At 43.6% G+C, this 21,878-nt stretch overlaps 1 protein-coding gene across 5 annotated transcripts in view; it reads right to left on the bottom strand.

The window, feature by feature from the left end:
- Nucleotides 1–21,878, bottom strand: part of SCHIP1 (schwannomin interacting protein 1) — a 151,944-nt gene that overhangs the window by 5,944 nt on the left and 124,122 nt on the right. For 4 of the 5 annotated variants that reach the window (XM_044291805.1, XM_044291806.1, XM_044291804.1 and 1 more), the window contains 4 exons: nucleotides 10,930–11,048; nucleotides 4,719–4,836; nucleotides 3,104–3,301; nucleotides 419–530 (listed from right to left, as the gene is read on the bottom strand). In XM_044291805.1, the coding sequence (XP_044147740.1) occupies nucleotides 419–530; nucleotides 3,104–3,301; nucleotides 4,719–4,836; nucleotides 10,930–11,048 (547 nt within the window). Of the gene's footprint in view, nucleotides 1–418; nucleotides 531–3,103; nucleotides 3,302–4,718; nucleotides 4,837–10,929; nucleotides 11,049–15,437; nucleotides 15,812–21,878 lie in introns of those variants that run through there. The other variant, XM_044291807.1, reaches the window with a different exon arrangement.

The following is a 21,878-nucleotide window of genomic DNA, read 5'->3' as shown; positions in this document are numbered from 1 at the left end:
GGCCTTTTTCAATGGCTACCCTTTAGACAGATCTGGCTTAGACGAGTCCACCTCGGGATTGTTTCTCCTTCTTGTTTTGGCCTTCAGCACCACACGAAGTCTGGATATTTCCTCTCACTTTTTTGGATCCAAGAACCTTTTTTACTTTTGCACCAATGCAGGCCAAGTTCTAGTTTCTACACGTACGTGTATGTTAGCGTTTAGTTTTCATTAAAGGGAATCTATAAATCACCACCAGGACCATATGGGGCTCTTTAAGCATGCCTGTAATTATGCTGGCTGATAATCAATAATGCAGCAAATCATATTTTAAAGAGGATGGCCAATATATTACTGAAATAGAGCAATGCGACCATGCAGCCCCCAGACCAAAAAATGCTGTGAACCCCTGTTTTACGAGATAAACCTAACTACTTACTTTCAATCTGAGAGTGAAGATCATTCACTATAACCTGTAACTGGCCAATCGTCATATCTCTCAGGTCAGTAGGCTTCAAGCTCCTCTTCATCAAGTGCGGCATGTGCGGTAACTACAAAGGGCAAAGAAGCAATATTAGTGGTCAAATACTCAGTATAAATCCATTCACCCTATAATACTTCAGTATCATACATGAAATACATGATTCATTTACATTCAGTGCAATTTTATTTATTTTTTTGCTAGTGCCAAGTGAACACCAGGTGGCGCTGTTTTACTAAAATTGGCCCAGGTCCCACGTAGGCTTACATCACGGTTGATAATAGGTATTCCCACAGTTCCTGTGCTGCCAGTCTGCTCAGTATACTATAATTTGGTATAAATGGTGTTGGAAAAAAAGTACGGTGATTATGTACAAAGCTTGAGAGCTCTAACAGTTTTACATTGATCCAAAAAAAAAAATCCCACTGAAAAGTCAATTCCTCGCCATTTTTAAGATCTGTTCTCATCCACCAGCAAAAATCTTAGAAATGATTGGCAAATGCAGAGCAGAGTATATTACAGCTATATATTACACAATACAAATGTGTCCCTGTACATAGAGACATATCAAAGGTCTAAGATCCCAGTGAGGAGAGAGTGCTCTGTGTCAATAGTTTGATACCCAGTTCGGTTCGATACCAGGATTACCCGGTTTCCAATTCTAAGCTGTGCAATAGCTCCAGGGCAAATTGAGTGATACTCCCCTGAAATACGCTGCATGTATGGGAGTCCTCACTGCTCTCCTCAGCCACCACCACTGATTGCTATAGGGACAGAGCTGTTAATCAGCGGTGAGGACAGCTGGAAGCTCATGAAGATGAGGTCTTCAACAGACTCCATCACTCAGCTCACACTGGAGCTTCTCTATAGTGATTTTAAAGAGGACCTGTCTTCTCTCCTGACATGTCTGTTTTAGTAACAAATTGCCTTCTCCATGTAATAACAATCCTGGAGCATCTATGTTGTATCATTTGTTTATTATTCCTTCTAGAAGTTACAAAATAATTATTAGCAGTTTGTACGGTGGCTCAGTGGTCAGCACTGGTGTCTCGCAGCGCTGGGGTCCTAGGCTCGAATCCAACCAAGAACAACATCTGCATGGAGTTTGTTTGTTCTCCCCGTGTTTACGTGGGTTTCCTCCCACACTCCAAAGACATACTGATAGGGAACTTAGATTGTGAGTTCCATTGAGGACAGAGAGTGATGGTTATGTCTGTACAGTGCTGCGGAATATGTCAGGGGTGTGTGACTCTGCACAGTCTGATATTATCCAATCCGTGCTGCTAGTGTCAGACTGTGCAGAGACACCCCCAACTGGTAACACCCATCTGGATCTTCACTGCAAACTGCTAGTAGTTCATTCATAACTTCTAGAAGGAATAATAAATGAACAGAGTCCTAAGAATAGATGCTAAAGAGTTGTTATTACGTGGGGAATACAAGTAGTTACAGATATGTCAGGAAAGATACAGGTCATCTTTAAAAAAAACTACTTATATAAAAAAAAAAACAGGTCAGGGTCTCTGTCCCCAGTTTACGTTGCCCTCAGACAGGACAGCATAAACTGGTGACAGATTTAGTTTTATCTTTATTAACATAAAACCAGATAGTGACTGGGTAAGTGACGGAAGGAAATATTTCATAAAATGCACCCTCAATGTACTTCTCTCAGTGAGTTGTGAGCAATGCAGAAATACATACATTATATACAGTGTAATACTTAGTGCAGACCGCAGCAACGCAGAAATGCATACATTATATACAGTGTAATACTTAGTGCAGACCGCAGCGACGCAGAAATGCATACATCATATAGCGTAATACTTAGTGCAGACCGCAGAAATGCATACATTATATACAGTGTAATACTAAGTGCAGACCGCAGCAATGCAGAAATTATATACGGTGTAATACTTAGTGCCGACCGCAGCAATGCAGAAATACATACATTATATACAGTGTAATACTTAGTGCAGACCGCAGCAACGCAGAAATGCATACATCATATAGCGTAATACTTAGTGCAGACCGCAGCAACGCAGAAATGCATACATCATATAGCGTAATACTTAGTGCAGACCGCAGCAACGCAGAAATGCATACATTATATACAGTGTAATACTAAGTGCAGACCGCAGCAATGCAGAAATTATATACGGTGTAATACTTAGTGCCGACCGCAGCAATGCAGAAATACATACATTATATACAGTGTAATACTTAGTGCAGACCGCAGCAACGCAGAAATGCATACATCATATAGCGTAATACTTAGTGCAGACCGCAGCAACGCAGAAATGCATACATCATATAGCGTAATACTTAGTGCAGACCGCAGCAACGCAGAAATGCATACATTATATACAGTGTAATACTAAGTGCAGACCGCAGCAATGCAGAAATTATATACGGTGTAATACTTAGTGCCGACCGCAGCAATGCAGAAATGCATACATTATATAAAGTGTAATACTTAGTGCAGACCGCAGCAAAGCAGAAATGCATACATTATATACAGTGTAATACTTAGTGTAGACCGCAGCAACGAAGAAATACATACATTATATACAGTGTAATACCTAGAGCAGACCGCAGCAATGCATACATTATATACAGTGTAATAGTGCAGTGCTTTTCACTTACAAGATCTGCAACTGGAGATTTTTTCCGATTCTGTTTTTCCACCTCCACCTGCATCTTGGCCATGGGTTTCACCATAGCCAACGCCATCTTGGCTTCAGCCTGCAGTTTCTTCTGTCGCGAGATAAAATCCATGTCTTCAAAGGACTCGGATTCCTCCTCAGTGGTGTCTCTGTCCGAGTATGAAGAACTCTGCTTGCTCTACATAATACAAAGGAGAGAAAAGGGCCTTTATCATTCATTCTGCATTTGTGAGTAAATAACACGCCTGTAGAAGTGAATGGATAGCACTCTGATATTACTGTCCTTACTGAAAGGCTCATGTATGAGCTCTGGTTACCGCCAGTCATTTATATTAGCTCCTATTAGTATTATGGCCTGTGACAAGGAGGGTAGGCAGCAGCGTGGGCGCACAAATAACTGAGCAAATAATATAATATTTAAATATACTGGATTATCTCGATGTATTGAGACAATGATATGTAATATGAAAAAGGAGAAATATAAAAAATATAAAAAAATTCAAACTTACAATTATTAGCTCCGCATTCTTGTGTCCCTAAGTTACAAATGCACAAATCTACAGTAAACCGAGAGCCTATGTACTGTCTAAAGCAGAGTGTTTGGCTTTCTGTACTTATAGAGAAATGCTAAGGGAACAGAACTGATACCACAAATGTCCACCAGAGGGAGTAAATATTGTAAGATGGTAGATGTTCATGATATGCAGAAAACGCCACAAATGTCTGATAAATGTGGCACACCTCTTGGAACCCACACCTAATCCCGTCCTAAAGATTTAGGCAGTCGTTGCATCCACAGGAAATGCGGTGGCATAGGTGGGACAAGGATCGGGGGGCCTCATTTTGGCGATGGGTCCCACCCGCATTTATCAGACACATATCCTGTGAATAAGCCATAAAGCTGATGTCACACCCTGTTTTCTTTCAGCATGTCTGAGGGTTTTTTTTTCCAGATGTTGCATGGAAGTCTATGGCAAATGTTAAATGCAGGAAATTTTTTGTCGTGGATTTTTTTTTTTTACCCTTGAGGTGCGTTTTTCTGTCAGTTTGGTTTTTCAAATTGCAAACCTCTTTAAACTACAGCTCAACATTTATCAAACAACATGCAACAAAGTACGCCAAAGCAGACTCAAGCAAAACCGACTTCAAATATTCCCCTCGTGATAAATTCCCCCCCAGTGTCTATCGCTGCACCACATGTATCATCCAGCCTGAGTCCCTGTGATAAATCTGCATTTCACACGTCCGTGTGTGTTTTTCGGATCCGCAAAACACGGACACCGGCAATGTGCGTTCCACATTTTGCGGACCGCACATCGCCGGCACTTATAGAAAATGCCTAATCTTGTCCGCAATTGCAGACAAGAATAGGACATGTTCTATTTTTTCAGGATCGGAAGTGCGGGTCCGCATTTCCGGATCCGGGCAGCACATTGTGCGGCCCCATAGAAATGAATGGGTCCGCAATTCCGTTACGCAAAATGCGGAACAGAATTGTGGACGTGTGAATGGATCCTGAGTTTACACCATCTATAGGATTAGTAAATCTGGGCCACAGTTCCTTGCTGAAAGGTGTTCCCAACAATTGCGCTCACCATTGGGGATAATGGGGTATCCAGGCTTGTTTCCGTTTTGCTGTCATCAGCATCACTGTCCTTGTCACTACCGCTGTCATTTACAAAACAGATCTGTAAATTCATCCCACTTTGGAGCCTGGAGAATAAAGATAGGAGATATTCCTTTAAATGACACCCGTCGTCTTAGCATGCAGAGCTGAATGGCATACAAATAATAAAACCTAATATGAAGATTTTGGTTTATTTTCAGTTAGTCCTATAGACGGACATATTCCAAACGAAGGAACCACTTAGATCGGTAAGTGGTCATATATACTAATGTTATATTCATTGCATTCATATTTCATACTGTTCAATGCACACAAATATAGTACTTTTTCAGTGAAATTATTGTACATTACTTCTCTCATCCAGCATGCTTTCCTGCAGAACTGGGGTTATGACACGGATACCTGCACAGGGGGACATCTTTATTTTAGGACAGTGTCCGAAAATATATTGGTTAGTGTGTTTCCCATGAGCACTAGCCCTGTGCATACTACATGGCAGTGTAGAGCGCATGTGAACCATTCTGATTATCTCAGCACTTGGTGGCACTGCTTACTCACCAGTCCCCTTCCTTTTGGAGGATAAGATGCACTTACTGCTCCATTTGCATTAGAAAGTGATGAGAAAGGAGCGCCACTCATAATAACTGCATAAAACACCAGAATGAATGACAGTCGGCCATTCTAGGGTCCTTGTATGCTAAAACTGTTTGAGATCAGAGCATCAGGTGCACCACCAGGTAAGCAATAAATGCAATGTACTAACATTTAATCCAGGTACAATATTATATTATATGATAAGTGATATTGTAATGCAGCAAAGTTTCCGGACCCTTGAGGTTAGCAAGAAAAAACCCTCACAGTCGTACAGTATATTAAGTATTAAGCATGTTATAAGTCTGACTATACTATCAGCATAAATTGACATCCTGCAGACCTACAATCCACACCACAGATCAGATTACGATGTGAATGATATTGCCGGTACGATACAACACACAAAAATATGTGACTGCAAATTTGCGGCTTCTCCGCCACATATGAACACATTCTTATAGCTGCTTGGGATGGGTCATTGATCAAACGAGTTAGAGGTACTTTCACACTAGCGTTATTCTTTTCCGGCACTGAGTTCCGTCCTCGGGGCTCAATACCAGAAAAGAACTGATCAGTTTTATCCCCATGCATTCTGAATGGAGAGAAATCCGTTCAGGATGCATCAGGATGTCATCAGTTCAGTCACTGAACGGCGTTTTGGATGGAGAAAATACTGCAGCATGCCGCGGTATTATCTCCGTCCAAAATTCCGGATCAGTTGCCGGAATACCGGATCCGGCATTAATTTATATTAAAATGTATTAGTGCCGGCATTAAAAATACCGCAATGCCAGATCCGTCTGCATGCGCAGACCGGTAAAAATGTGAAAAAAATATTCGTTCTTGCAATGCAGTTGTAAGACGGATCCGCATCCGGATCAGTCTACAAATGATGTCCGTTTTGCATGCAGATTGCCTGATCCGGCAGGCAGTTCCGGCGACAAAAATGCTTGCCGGATCACTCTGCCGCAAGTGTGAAAGTAGCCTAAGACGGGCAGATTGTCGGGAACAATACAGCAGTATGATGATGAATTATCCCTCGTCCTCATACTGTGGAGGAGATCACTGCATGTAAATGCTGAGCTTCATCTCCACTTAATGAGCAGCCGACTGTCGGGAAGGAACGCTTTTTTTCTCGACAGTCTGCTGCTAGTTTGCCCATGTAAATCCACCTTTACTGTGATTACCAGATTTAGAGTCAGGAATTATTATAATTTTTTTTACTAAAGACAAGGAAAATTGGCTTCAACCTTAGGCCCCTTGCAGACGAGTGTGTTCGGATAAGGTCCGGATGCTTTGCGTCTGCGTACGCAATTTCAGTCAGTTTTGACTGCGATTACGTTGCTCACTTTTTTCCGCACGAGTGCAATGCGTTTTGCATGCGCGTGAGAAAAAACTAATTGTGGTACCCAGATCCGAACTTCTTCACTGAAGTTCGGGTTTGGTGTTGTGTAGATTTTATTATTTTCTCTTATAACATGGTTATAAGGGAAAATAATATCATTCTTAATACAGAATGCTTAGTAAAATGTGTCATGAGGGGTTAAAAAATAATAAAAAATTAACTCCCCTTATCCACTTGTTCGCACAGCCGGTATAATCTTCTTTCTTCTTCTTTCAGGACCTGCCAAAGGACCTTTGACATAATCGCGGTCACCACGTGGTGAGCGCTGTGACGTCAGCGCAGGTCCTGCTGAATGATGATAGAAGGATCTTCTATCATTATTCAGCAGGACCTGCGCCGACGAGATTACGTCATCAAAGGTACTTTAGCAGGTCCTGAAAGAAGAAGAAAGAAGTACCTTTGATGACGTAATCTCGTCAGCGCAGGTCCTGCTGAATAATGATAGAAGATCCTTCTATCATCATTCAGCAGGACCTGCGCTGACGTCACAGCGCTCACCACATGGTGACCGTGATTACGTCAAAGGTCCTTTGGCAGGTCCTGAAAGAAGAAGAAAGAAGACTATGCCAGCTGCGCTAACAAGTGGATGAGGGGAGTTATTTTATTTTTTAACCTCTCATGCCACATTTTACTAAGCATTCTGTATTAAGAATGCTATTATTTTCCCTTATAACCATGTTAGAAGGGAAAATAATACAGTAAATTGACTTTAATTAATTTACTAATATCTCTTAGCAACCATGCGTGAAAATCGCATTGCATCTGCACTTGCTTGTGATTTTCACGCATCCCCATTCATGTTCTATATTCTGTGGTTTTCATAAAAAGCACAAGTGATGCATGAAAATCACTGCTCATCTGCACAGCCCCATTGAAGTGAATGGGTCCGGATTCAGTACGGGTGCAATGCGTTCACATCACGCATTGCACCCGCGCGGAAAACTCGCCCGCGTGAAAGGGGCCTTAGGGTTGATTCTCTGGATCAACTTTACAGGGTAATAGGCTGAATGGGAAGGACAGATGTCAGTTCTCAGCCTTATATATATATATATATATCTATCTCTTAACTACCGCTTTAAAGGGTTCTCCTGGATTTTAATATTGATGATCTATCCTCAGGATAGGTCATCAATATCAGATCAGTGGGGGTCTGACACCTGGCACCCCCGCCGATCAGCTGGTGCGAGCGCAGCCTTCCCTTTATTGTTAACCTGCTCGCCGTCAACAGCGCAGTGGTGAGCAGGTATTAGCGTATAGGAACAAGCCGTCCCATTAAATTGACATAAGAAGCAGTAAAAGTATTCAAACTCTAAAAATAATGGGGAGCATGACAGAAACAGTTTTTTTAACCATACATTTAGGCCTCATGCATACAGCCATGTCCGTATTTTGGTCTGGAGACCACAGATCTGCAAGATACAGATACCTTCTGTGTCTATTCTGTTTTTTTTTTTCACTCCTATCAATAGAAATGACTATTCTCATCCGCAATGTGGACCAAGATAAGACATGTTCTAAAATCAGAGGAACAGTCACATGAGTCTGCAAAAGGGTCAGATGCATGCATGGCCCCACAGTAACGAATGTGTCAGTGTGCCATCTACAGAAATGCAGATAACACACAAATGAAAAATACGGTTGTGTGCATTTGGCCTAAACGTACTTTTCTATCATGCTGAACACACACTGGAAACTGGTGACTGCTGAGTAATAAGGGAACGGCGCCTACATCTGGAACCCTAGACATGAGTGTGAATACCACACACTGACACTTGGTTTAGACGCCATATTACTGCCATGTAAAATTCTGTCATTTCACAATGGAAACCAAAAAGTCTACAAAACTCAAATTTCTTCCCATACTCCAGAAACTTACTGGTAAATTGGCCCTAGTATGTGTATTCAGATTGAGTCATTACGGCCCATTCAGATGAACAATTTTTCAGTCTGGGTGCTGTCCAGGTTTAGAATGAACAGCAACCAGACCGATCACTGACCCGCTAAAGTTATTACAGTAGGTCAGAGGTGCACAATGTTTTCTGGGTGGGGGCCACATTATCAGACTGAAACATCAAGGGCCGAAAATTAAAATTTAAAGAGGTATTAACAATTGCAATACTGTATTTATGGCATAGACATACACGTCTGTTACCAGATGGTTGGGGGCCACACAGAATGGCATCAAGGGCCGCAGGTTGTGCACCCCTGCAGTAGGTAGGCTTTTAGTTTCTTTTCCAGGGCCGTTTTAAGTTCCCAGGCCGCCCCTGAGGCCAGTGCCGAGAAAATTGCAGGACTCCTTTACTCAAATAAATGGGTCTGTGAGAAAAACGGACTGTACATGGATGAGTTCCCATTATCCGTCTGAATAAGGATGGAAACTGATGTGGGTACTGACAATCTCTGTGCGGCGCTATGGAATATGTTGACATTATATAACAGGAAGTAAGGCTAATCATATAAAATGGAGGAGCACATAGACCTAGACGTTAATATAAGAATTAGAAGCAATTATCATTGTATATCCTTTGTGACATCCCTCTCATTACCCTAGTAACCAGGATATGTAAAGTCCCTTTATTCCCAATGAAGTCAATTGCACATTATAACAGAAGGTCTATGTAATCCCAGATTTTCATTTTAATCCAATTAGCGAGCAGTGATATTAACATTTTCTCAGAAGGTAGAGGGCTGGCTACAAACACAATGGAAATTAATCATCCGGGTCTTCACAAAGTAGACTCTACTATTAGACAGCTCCAGATGTACATTGTGCACTCTATAGTCTGAGAATACCGAGAGTCACATAACACCTCACATTTTCTAACCTACACAGTGTGATCTGTACAGTATATAAGGTGACATCTCAATGGTGCCTCTTTCAGGTCTTTTCTATCAGTAAATCAGGGTTTGCAGATAAGTTAAATGAATATAAATGAATTTGGTGTTTGGGTTAATTTTTGGCAAGTAAAAGCAGGAGCAAATCCCAAAGTGGAAAAGCAGACAACAAATAGTTAACCCACCCTAAAAGTTATCTAACCAAGATGATAGGACATTCCTCTCATTGCACAAAGCAGTATACCAGCGCAGGAGGCTACTGGGCTGATGCCTTCTAGATACCTACTGTCATGTGTTCTGGCACTTTGGAAAATGGACAAGAATGGGGAAAGCTACACTGTGTCCTGGCATAGACAGTGAAACTGAAGTGTGAATTGCACCACTGGATCCATGCAGTGTAGTGTAGTGCAGTCCGGATAGCACACAGACAGAGAGGCCTAACTACAGTTATTCAAGGTACATCACCACACAGAACCCCAGGACAGAACAGCACACACACAGGACAGGGAATGTTAACAAGTTGACCCTAATGAAGACAAGCAGCTGTCTTCTCCACACAGCCTTAGGCCTCTTGCACACGAACGTTCGTGCGGGGGCCGGGACGGATTGATACCCATTCAACTTGAACGGGTCCGTGATCCGTCTGCACCGCCCCAAAAAGTTTTTTTGCGGTGCGGAGGCACGGATAGAAACACCACGGAAGCACTCCGTAGTGCTTCCGTGGGGTTCCAATCCGTGCTTCCGTTCAAGTGAATGGGTCCACATCCGTGATACGGAGTGCACACGGGCCGGTGCCCGTGTATTGTGAACCCGCCATATGCAAGGGGCCTTAGGCTACTTTCACACTTGTGTTTCTGCCTGATCCGGCAAGGATCAGCAAAAACGCTTCCGTTACTGATAATACAACCATCTGCACCCGTTATGAACGGATACGGTTGTATTATCTTTAACATAGCAATGATGGATCCATCATGAACACCACTGAAAGTCAATGGGGGACGGATCCGTTTTCTATTGTGTCTGAGAAAACCGATCCGTCCCCATTGACTTGCATTGTGGGTCATGCTTGCTGCGGTTTGCCTTCCGGTATGGGAACGCAACCATACGATATGGAACGCATTTTGGAGCATTCTGTTCTGTTCAGTTACAGTTTGTCCCCATTGACAATGAATCGGGACAAAAGAGAAGCGTTTTTCTCCGGTATTGAGAAATTTTAACGCAAATGTGAAAGTAGCTTTACAGTGCAGTAAAATGACCATTGTATAAAGCCTTTGATATACATCTATATAGAAAATTACACATATGTACAAGAAGATAGCATCATGCTGTGGCATCAACATTTTACCTGGAAGACAGACTTGGCTTCCCACTTTTGCTGCAGCTGGTGTAGAGGCCAGGGCCATCATCGAAAAAACTCCCCAGTGCCAACTTTTGCCGGATGGATTCTCTTTCATTCTTCTGAGCCTAACAAAAGTCACAAAAAATACATGTAAGGAGAAGTGTAAAGCCGAGCTTAAATAATGTGCAGTAAAATACTTAAATAGTGTACAATAGGGGATTTCCGGGTGTTTAATGGCGATATGAGATCAGCAGAGGTCCAACTCCTGGCACCCCCACTGATCAGCTGTTTGAAGAGGCTATGGCATTCCGATGAGCGTGGTTGCCTCTGTGTAGCTTACTAAGCACAACGCTGTACACAGTATGTACTTTAATGGGACTCAGACGTTCCTAGGCCATGTGACCGATGAATGTGAGGTCTCTGGCCTAGGAAGAGGCTGCAGCGCCCCTGAGCCCTAGAAGGCCTATTATCAGCCAAATCACTGGCCCATGTAGAAGGCCCATCATTTATCTAACAAATGAGCACATACTTGTCTGTCAGTCAACAGCATCTTTTGTCGGCAGCATATCACCCTATGGAAACAGGAGAAATACTGCCAACAACAAGGTAAATAAATGAACGATCCGATTGCTCATGCAGCCATCGTTTAGCCAATTATCTGGCCAGATAAAGGTACTTAAAGGAATCTGTTAGCTCCAAAACTAGAGTAAGTGGTTTATAGTGTAAGTGATGCAGAGTCCAATTATGTCATTTTTATCTTCATACTCACTTGCATCCTCCGAGAAACCATCAGTAAAATGCATCGAGAGGACCCCTGCGCTCACTCACATAATGGAGAGGACTGAAAGAGGAGTCCTCACAATGCATTTTACTGCTGGTTTGTGGGAGAATGCAAGTGAGTATGAAGATAAAAAATACATAACCAGAATCAGCACCACTTATATTATACACCCCTTACTCTAGTTTGCGGGGTGTTTTGGAGCTGACAGATTCCCTTTAAATTAGCATTCATCAACATGCTATATTGTCACTCCGTGCTCATTTACACAACACAAATCTGCCATTGTAGGCATTAAGGCATCCTGTATGCAACATTATGGAGTCTCCACAGACAGTACTTTAAGGGCATAATGTCTCTATAGTCACCATGTTACAATATTTTTCTTCAGAATTTTCATGGACCCTGGAAAATCAAATCAAATGTCTCTCCATAGATACAATTAGAGGCCATGAGGTATGGTATGGACCTACACCATATTACAGAACTGCACTACCCAGATCTACAACCCAAGCTCATAAATGGGGGAAAAACACAAAAATCATCATAAAAACCATACAATATTTGCACATTTGAGGTTTTGCTTCCAGCTTGAACAGACTTCTCTGTCCCCACTCACTCGATCACAGAGAATAGAATAGCAGTGATTTGTATAGCCCTGCCCAGCACTACGAGGGTCTTTGTAGAACTGATGGCCACTGGGACGACAATGCTAATACAGAAAGATGAGCAGTCACGTTAGAACTGCAGTGAGGCCCCTATGGTCTTCTTATTACAGCGCATGTTGGTTTTACATCTTGACATACATAAGCACACAGGTTAAATCGCTTCATACAATTAAAGGGATGTGGATGGTAATCTGGTGTAAGAAGATTAACGACAACCCATGGACTATATCTCTGACAACTCCTCTCTCCTGTTTTAGGAGATGAACAAATCTCCATAATAAAACACCTTGAATGAAGTCACAATGTGAGACAGTTTTAATAAAAGAAATTAAGCCCTGATTAAATAAAAAACCATCGCTGTGTATCAGAGAATGCACAGACATGCGGCAGAAATAAGCTTCTTAGCCTTTTCCCAATGACGCCATGTCATCTATTTTCCAGAAATAATGTTAATCCTTCTGCAGTGAAAGCTCTTGTGCCGAGGCTTTACGACTGCTTGCACTTCCTTTAAAAAATCACTGCAATCCACTTTACTAGATCAGCCATTTTCCTAAAGCCATGTTATAGACTCCACTGATCTAAACATTACCTGCTCAAATATTATTTTAGTAGCAGACATCTCAGTACATTCAGATCCCTAGAAATCTCTTTATAGTGACTTTTCCTAAAAATCAAAAAAAAAGATCCTGAAGGCTCTGAACCATTTTTTGAAGTTATGTTTTACAGCTATACATATTCTTGGTCTCATACACTTTTTTTTAATTTTTTATTTTTTTTTAACTACAATGCATTCATAATGTGGATGCCAGTGATCACTTTATGGTGATCAGTAGGGGCTCCGACCACCAGTTTCACTGTTTTGCAGGGTACTGCAGCGCAACTGGGGAATGAGGACGGCTGCAGTACTGTGAACAGATGGGAGGTGGGAGCACCGCTGTGCAAGGAAAAACACTGAAGGGGATGATCATTACAAATCATCATAACTCATTATTGAAATGAAATATAATCAGATGAACATAAAACGATCTTTAGTCTTTATGTACCAAAAAAATTAACTCTTTGCATAGGTTTGGCTTGTATGTACATTGGTATAACTTTGTACTGCAATGCATAGTTTATTGGGGTAAATTATCAGGTCCTGCACTCCAAAAATTCTGGTTTCAAAAACTTTGGAGTGCCTAAAATTTGGGGAATTTCTACATTTTTCCACCACTCCACACCACTTCAGTTTTCAAAAGCGGGTGGGAAAGGGGGCGTGCTTAGCTAAGATAATTAATCGTCACATTTTTCAAATATTATATAATAGTTGATAAATTTGGCCCAAATGACAGAAGAGTCCTGCATAACAGACTTTAACCCCTAAAGGACTTCTGCCGTACACATATGGCAGAAGTCCATGCTTTAAACATGGCACCCCCTCAGAGGCCTGAGCTGCGCCATAGAAGCTGCATGACTGCTGTTCTACATAGCAGACACCTGGAGACATTGTCCATAAGTGCCAATAAACAGGCTTGAGCGAATGGAGCTTTGGATCACAGATCCGAAGTCAATTCGTTCAAAACCTTTGTTTTGCCTGTACAGCATTGAAAAGTATTGGCCCTGTGTAGGCAAAGTGCATATTACCCGAAGTTGCGCAAGACTTCGGTGAATTACTACTGTATTTATATCTGTGTATTTTAAAACAGTTTAAAATAGAAATCTTCAGCGGAACCTGGACTTACTCTTATTTTCACCCAGGCAGCCCCCCCAGATGTTGGCATCGGAGCATCTCATGCTCCGATGCGCTCCCTTGCCTTGCGTGATTCTGCGCTAGATGGCGCAGGGCATGGGCTCTTTTGTTTACAATAACACTCTGCTGGGCAGAAACCTCCGCCCAGCAGTGTGTTCGGTGACATCACCGGCTCAGATGGGCGTGCTTTAGCGCTGCTTTAGCTGTTTTACTGGCTAGGGCAGTGCTAAAGCCAGCCCATCAGTGCCAGTGACGTCATCGGGCTTCCTGGCAGCCCCATAAAGAGCCCGGTACGTCACTTGAACTCTTGAAAATGCCTTTGCCCTGCGCGATTTAGTGCAGGGCAAAGGAGAGCATCGGAGCATGAACTGCTCCGATGCTCAAGTCAGGGGAGCTGCCTGGGTGAAAATGGAGGTATGTGCGGGTTCAGCTCTGAGCAAATACACTTTAATGCTGTACGGAAACGGCAGGTTTTGAAAGAATCGACTTTGGATTTATGATCTTATCAATTTGGCTTGCTGTCTAAATCCTAGAGGCTGCTGGATGTAAGTCACATGCTGCATGTATAGCAAAAGTGTGTTGGTCGGCTACATCTCTAATCTGTTGTTGGGATCTCTGTATGTAGTCGTTCCTACTAAGGGTGTGCTCACAGATTGTGGATTTTTGGGCGATTGGATTTTAGGCCTCATGCACAAGACCGTTGTTCTGGTCCGCATCCGAGCGGCAGTTTTTGCGGCTCGGGTGCGGACCCATTCACTTCAATGATGCTGTCCGCATCCGTTGCTCTATTCCGCGGCCCCGCAAAAAATATATAACGTCCTATTCTTGTCCATTTTGCGGACAAGAATAGGCATTTCTACAATGGGCCGTCTGTTCCGTAAATTGCGGAGGGCGCATGGGCGGCTTCCGTGTTTTGCGGTCCTGCAATTTGGGAAGCAAAAACGAAACGGTTGTGTGCATAAGGCCTTATGGTGTGGATTTTGTGGTGGATTTCCTGTATTAGAATCTCTCCATTCAATTCAATGGGAATTTGATTCTTCAAGTAAAAATCTCTGCGGAAAAATCTGAAACAATTCTCATACAGAAAATCCACAACACAACGTTATTTATGCTACGAAATGTAAATTCCACAGTGGAACAAAATTCAGACAATTTTCAGCCCCTCAGGATAACATGGGGAAAGTCGTCTTGATGATTTTGTGTGCGAGTGCACCCTAAAACTACAATTAAAAACGATACCTTCTAAAACTACATTTTTGGAATCCAAAGCTGATCAGTAACCTGTCATACACAGTAGAGAATACTTCTAAGCCAACAGTAACTGAGTTACTATCATTACCTTAGTAGAACTTTCCAAGGTAAGTGAAGAGATTTTCTGCAGGACTCTATCCTTCCTCGTGGTGTTCATTTTTGGCGGCAAAGAATCTTCCGGCATATTACAGCTCGTCCGTACTCCACTTTCTCTCCCATTTACCTTGCTTCTAAAGGCTTTTGATTAGATTTGCCACATGAGCTCTGCACAAGCTAAACTGACAGGCTATGTGAGATTTGCCTTCCTTCAGCCCGCTGTTTGTTCTTCTCACATAGAAGTGAAGACATCTGTTACTTTTCACCTTTAAGATCTATCTATGTCTTGCACACAGAACCAGGGCCTGTCATACTCCCACTATCACCTGCCACACTTGAGCTGGGAATGTGGCTACAATCTACTGATATGTTCCCTGGCTTTACCTAATAAAGGCAAAATGCATCTTCTCCAGACACAGTTGTAGTTACATTACAGCGGCAGGCGGAGTAGTAATATATTCCAGGGACAAGAATTTCATACTTCAGCCCTTTGACAAAAAAAAATACATCTCCCGCTTATCACAATGCATTCTAGAAATCTAGAGAAGCGCTTACAATACTGAAATTAATTCATGAGAAAAATCTAAGCAATGAGAAAAATATGCTGTGCTGCTTCACTATTTGGAAAATAATATTGGGGTTCTTCCCCCCCCCCCCAAAAAAAAAGTCATCCTTGCTCCATAATACAAGCACACTGATGATATTTTCAATGCATTTTGATGACTCTCATGAATGTCCTGCACTATTTGTACACTCAGGGAGTGTGAGAAGCATAAGCTCTGTTCCTCTCCATTCCCTCCCTGCTCGCCCTTTGGAACAGCCACCACCCTTTGGATACATTAGTACGAACAACTTCTGTCGGAGGCAAAAACAAACAGATTACTAATCCTATGGCCAAAGCTGGAAAGATGGAGTAAAACATACACATTGCAACTCCAGTCACAGCTTGCTATTGTCACAACTCCTTGGGGAGTCCTGTCCTTGCCTGATGACAAGCACATCATACTGCTTGCCCATATGGAAAGTCTGGAGGACTGCATTCACACTTCCATGGAAATATATGCAGACAATGCCTCAGGTAATAGGCTTTCTCATATTCAGGTAATAGGCTTTCACATATTCATATTCTATATCTTACATTGAGTGACAATTGCTTGAACGATCAATCATTCATACAAATGTTCACAATCACTGCCCCTATGTAGACAGCTATTTCTGGAACTCCCATAGGCATATCTCCCAACCGTCCCAGATCCGGTGGGACAGTCCTGGATTCTGGTGGCTGTCCTGTGGTCCCGGGACAGCTAAGGTATGCCCCAATTTTAACTATCTGCATCCTGTGGATGCAGATACAGTTGAGTCTAATGGTGAAACAGGGAGCAGTCAGCTCCCTGCTCCACCCTTTACTGGCTGTGTAGTAGGAGCAGAGACGTCAGGATCATTCCCTGGCCGGGGATCAGCCTATGCTCTCTTCTGCACATGTATACACATCATGCCTGCTGCTGGAGCAGGGTGTGCTACATTCACCGGAGGAATGAGCTAGAGGAGTATTCCTTATTTTTGCTTTAATTTATTAACAGTAAAGGGTCACTTTGGTGGCATAATACTACGTGGTGGCACTATGGTAGCATAATCCTATATGGGGGCACACATTCTGTGTGGAACAGGACATTAGGGGCATGAATTCTGTGTGTGGGGACACTATGGGGGCATAAATACTGTGTGTGGGCCAAAAGGAGACATAACTACTGTGTGTGGGCAGTAGGGGGCATAATTACTTTGGGCACTAAAGGGTAATCATTACCATGTGGGGCACTAAGGGGATTGGGCATGTACTTGACAGAGTTAGAGGCATAGCTTAATATGAAAAAAATAAAAATAAACTATTGTGGCGGTGCACGTAAGGGTGGATCGGGATTAACTTGTCACATCTAGAATTCCCCTTCAACAATACAGACCAACATGGTCCTAAGTAGTTTAATTCGAGCCCGTTGCGGTTTGTGCGGCTGAGCTGGGTGACCACACCCTAAGGGCTCATGCACAAGGTCGTTTGTGCTCCGTGCCCATGCTGCGGACTGCAATGCGCAAGCACTGTCTGTGTGCACGCTGTTTGTGGACCCACTGACTTGAATGGGTTTGTGATCTGCAAGAGAAAGACATGTTCTATTTTTTTGTGGTGCGGAGGCATGTACCGAAATCCCACAGAAGCTCTTCGTTGTGCTTCTGATCCATGTCTCCGCACCTCTCCGTATCTTGAAGATTGTGGAGTGCACCACGGGCCCATGCTGTTATGTGGATGAGCCCTTAAAGAGATTTTCTGGCTTCATAATATTGATGGTCTATCCGCGGGATAGACCTTCTTTATCAGATTCCTGGGGGTCCAACTGTGTAAGTATATTTTCTTATACCTTGAAAGAGTATCCTGAAAATGATCATACTTCACACGTACTGACATGTTTGTGATAATTCTGAGCAGATAGATGACAGATTACACATTACTAAGCAGAGCCATTTTCAGCACCACTGATGATGCACCAGCCACTTCTCAGTATTTGTGTTTCAGGCGATTACATCACTTCTGATATTACCGTACTCATACACAGTGCGTCATGCTATTGATCATTTCACTATCCCATCTCTGTAAGTGGTTTTCATACCGTCTTACATCTCCCTGAGTGTTCTTCCAATAAAAAAAAATTATAACAGCAACTTAAAATAAAATAGATCACTAGCCCAAGCCTCCTCCACGTAACTACACACTACCGTAATTACCAGCTGATTCATCTTCTTCCTGGTCCTTCATTTGTGTGCATGCTTGCTGCAAGCTCTGTGTACAGTATATGTCAGTCTTCACTATCCTGATTTTTGACTCATGTAAACAGGAGGATCAGGATGAGCTGTGCTTATATGGGAAATCTGACTGCTATTTTTATCTTACATGTCACCTGGTGTTTCTATCTATGAAGGCTTCCCATGTTGTCAACGGCTAAAGTGAAAAACTAGATCAGGAAAGATTTTGCCCAAAGCCACCCACTAAATGTCCCTGTATTGTTCCCTCCCTTTCGTGCACACAGATAACGCAGGTTATTTTAATTAAAAGTGTTGCGGCTGTAAAATTCTGAATCCGCTGTGGCGATGTCCAGGATGCTGGGTGGCTGATTTTAATCTGGGTGGTTTTAAGGGCCACAGATATCGAGCTTGTTCAGCTGTTCTATTTGTGCTCCATCTAAGTCTATGTACACAAGGCGGTCCAGCTTCCTGCCAGCCCAACAATAGTCATGTCCTCTGATTACATTGCACCAGGACTGAAACCATGGCATTCAGTGCCCATGATCAGATTAGAAGGAAACAGTCTATAGAATAATAATAAGGGGAGAAGACATGCAGAACCAGACTCTGGACAGTAGAACATCACACGACAAACGGCAGTTGCTAAGGGATAGTAATGGGTTTCTCTGTGAGGTTAAAGCCAGGGCCTCTGGTAGGTGAAAGGTTAGAAGACCACCATAAAACAACTGATAGCACTGGCAGCTGTGTACACCCATAAATGTCACCTACTTGTTATCTTAAACCAGGCAGCAAATATTTACACCAAGCTGGCAGCAAACTCCATTCAGTGTGGAGACCCATTCAGCATCAACGTCAAAATCTAAAAATGTGGAATCTTTTGGGAATTCTGTTATCCATTAAATGAAATAAAAATTCTGTATGGTTGGCTAAAATCAACCATGTGTTGAAAAAATGCACGCAATTATCGGGAACGAACAGATTGCTATATTGGCCCATGCACTTTAGTTTGTACATGAACATTTTGGCCATGCTTTTTGGTGGAGGGCGTACCGGCCTGTGTTCTTATGAATACTAATAGATGCCTTCAGTTAAAGGGTTCTTCTGTCATGGTGACACTTCCATTTAATTTATGAGCATGAGAAGGATATTGCATAACAAATTCACAACCAAATGATGCAATCTGATCTGCCTACATGTAAACCGATCGTAAGGACACAAAATCGGTCACATCTCTCTCTGCTTCTAAAACGAGGAACCTTGAAGAAATAACAGGAAGGCTGACAAGAATAAATGCACAGAGATGAAGTCTGACACTTCACTCCTCGAAGTCAGTCACATCTCCTCAGGTCAGTCTGACCTACTTCTGAACTCACTGCGCAAATTTTCCAAATTCAAGTTAGGATTTTTAACACTTCAAAAGCCCTTCAGCCACTTTAAAAACCTTCACAAATATTGTATTAAAAATTAACAGCTCCTGAGACTACTGGGTTTATGTCATATTGGTTTCTGAAATGATTCATGACTATTTCATAGATGTTGCCAGAAGGGCAAACATTCTGCTCGCCAAATGTCTGCCTTAACTACTTAAGTACTGTATATTTAACGGTAACAGCCGTATGCTCCACAGTAGGACAGGTTCTATTTAGGTCAGGACATCCATAAAATGTTCTAAGAAAGATGAATTACGCAATCTACGGCCAGGACAGATTGTCCACCATAAGAAATTGGACTTCGCCTGCTTATTAATCAGAACTGAAGGAAAACTTTTGATGGGACCCCCGTGGTTTAGTAAACAGGGCTGGTAAGGTTGAGGGGCACATGTTGAAAGATATTTTTCATGTTGATAAGAACACATATGTCCTCTAGGTGGGCACTATTCAGTCACATCTAAGGCTCTTTATAGCAATTTTCCCACTATAATAAACTTGTGTGGCACATAATGTAGATATGTCATGCAGGGGCAGATTGGTCATAGACCTTACAGGGAAATTTCCCAGTGGGCCGATGCCCAGGGGGCTACCTGGGCCCTCTTCAAAGCCGGCCAATGGAAGTTTTTGGGGATGTATTTTGTGCTGCTGGCTAGGGGTGGGCGGTATAGGCGATATAGGCGATATGCGATATGAATTTGGGCCACGATATGGATTTTCACCATATCGCCTATATCGCCGGACCGCGATATGATCGCGCGCACCATGTTCTGAGCCGGCCGGCACAGTGGAGGGAGGAGGAGGGGGGAGGAGGGAGTCTCTCCCTCCCCACTGTGCGCGGCTGCCGCTGAACACCAATGAGGACAGAGTAGGAGGAGGAGGGGAGGGACTGTGGCCACTGCACTACCAATGAATGTGCCGGCCATATCCCTCAGGGTCCCCCTCCTCCCCCCATCATTGGTGGCAGTTTGCAGTTCCGATCGGAGCCCCAGCAGTGTAATGCTGGGGCTCCGATCGGTTACCATGGCAGCCAGGAGTCACGCTGCTGAAGTCCTGGCTGCCATGGTATGTTAGTGAGCAGAGAGCAGCGCATTATACTCACGTGCGCTGTGGCTGCCGGTCGCTCCTTCTTCTGTCTGTGCGGCGGATAGCTAATGCTTACAGCATTAGCAATGCGCCGCACAGACCTATGAGAAGAAGGAGCGACCGGCGGCCACAGCGCACGTGAGTATAATGCGCTGCTCTCTGCTCACTAACATACCATGGCAGCCAGGACTTCAGCAGCGTGACTCCTGGCTGCCATGGTAACCGATCGGAGCCCCAGCATTACACTGCTGGGGCTCCGATCGGAACTGCAAACTGCCACCAATGATGGGGGGGGGGGGAGGGGGACCCTGTGGCCACTGCCACCAATGATTAATACTGGGGAGGGGGGGTTTGCGTTACCAGAGGGGGCAGATCAGAGGCTGGGGAAGGGAGGCAGATCAGAGGCTGGGGAAGGGGGGCAGATCAGAGGCTGGGGAAAAGATCAGAGGCTGGGGAAAAGATCAGAGGCTGGGGAAAAGATCAGAGGCTGGGGAAAAGATCAGAGGCTGGGGAAGGGGGGCAGATCAGAGGCTGGGGAGAAGATCAGAGGCTGGGGAAGGGGGGCAGATCAGAGGCTGGGGAAGGGGGGCAGATCAGAGGCTGGGGAGAAGATCAGAGGCTGGGGAAGGGGGGCAGATCAGAGGCTGGGGAGAAGATCAGAGGCTGGGGAAGGGGGCAGATCAGAGGCTGGGGAGAAGATCAGAGGCTGGGGAAGGGGGGCAGATCAGAGGCTGGGGAGAAGATCAGAGGCTGGGGAAGGGGGGCAGATCAGAGGCTGGGGAGAAGATCAGAGGCTGGGGAAGGGGGCAGATCAGAGGCTGGGGAAGGGGGGCAGATCAGAGGCTGGGGAAGGGGGGCAGTTCAGAGGCTGGGGAAGGGGGGCAGATCAGAGGCTGGGGAAGGGGGGCAGATCAGAGGCTGCCGCCATGGTCAGCTCCCTGCTGTTGTGTGCACTATGCACAGGGCAGCAGGGAGAGTGTAAAGTCCTCTATAGAGCTCTATTAGGGTGAATATGACAAGGGTTCTAGCCCTTAAGGAGGCCAATAGTTAATAAATAAAAAGTAAAAAATAAATAAAATTTAAACACCCCCCCCCCCCAATATAGAAAACAATATATCGCAATATATATC

The sequence above is a fragment of the Bufo gargarizans genome, chromosome 4 (genome assembly GCF_014858855.1).
Source record: "Bufo gargarizans isolate SCDJY-AF-19 chromosome 4, ASM1485885v1, whole genome shotgun sequence".
Classification (NCBI taxonomy): domain Eukaryota; kingdom Metazoa; phylum Chordata; class Amphibia; order Anura; family Bufonidae; genus Bufo; species Bufo gargarizans.
Note: the sequence above shows the minus strand (reverse complement) of the source record. Positions and strands in the feature narration are given on the sequence as shown.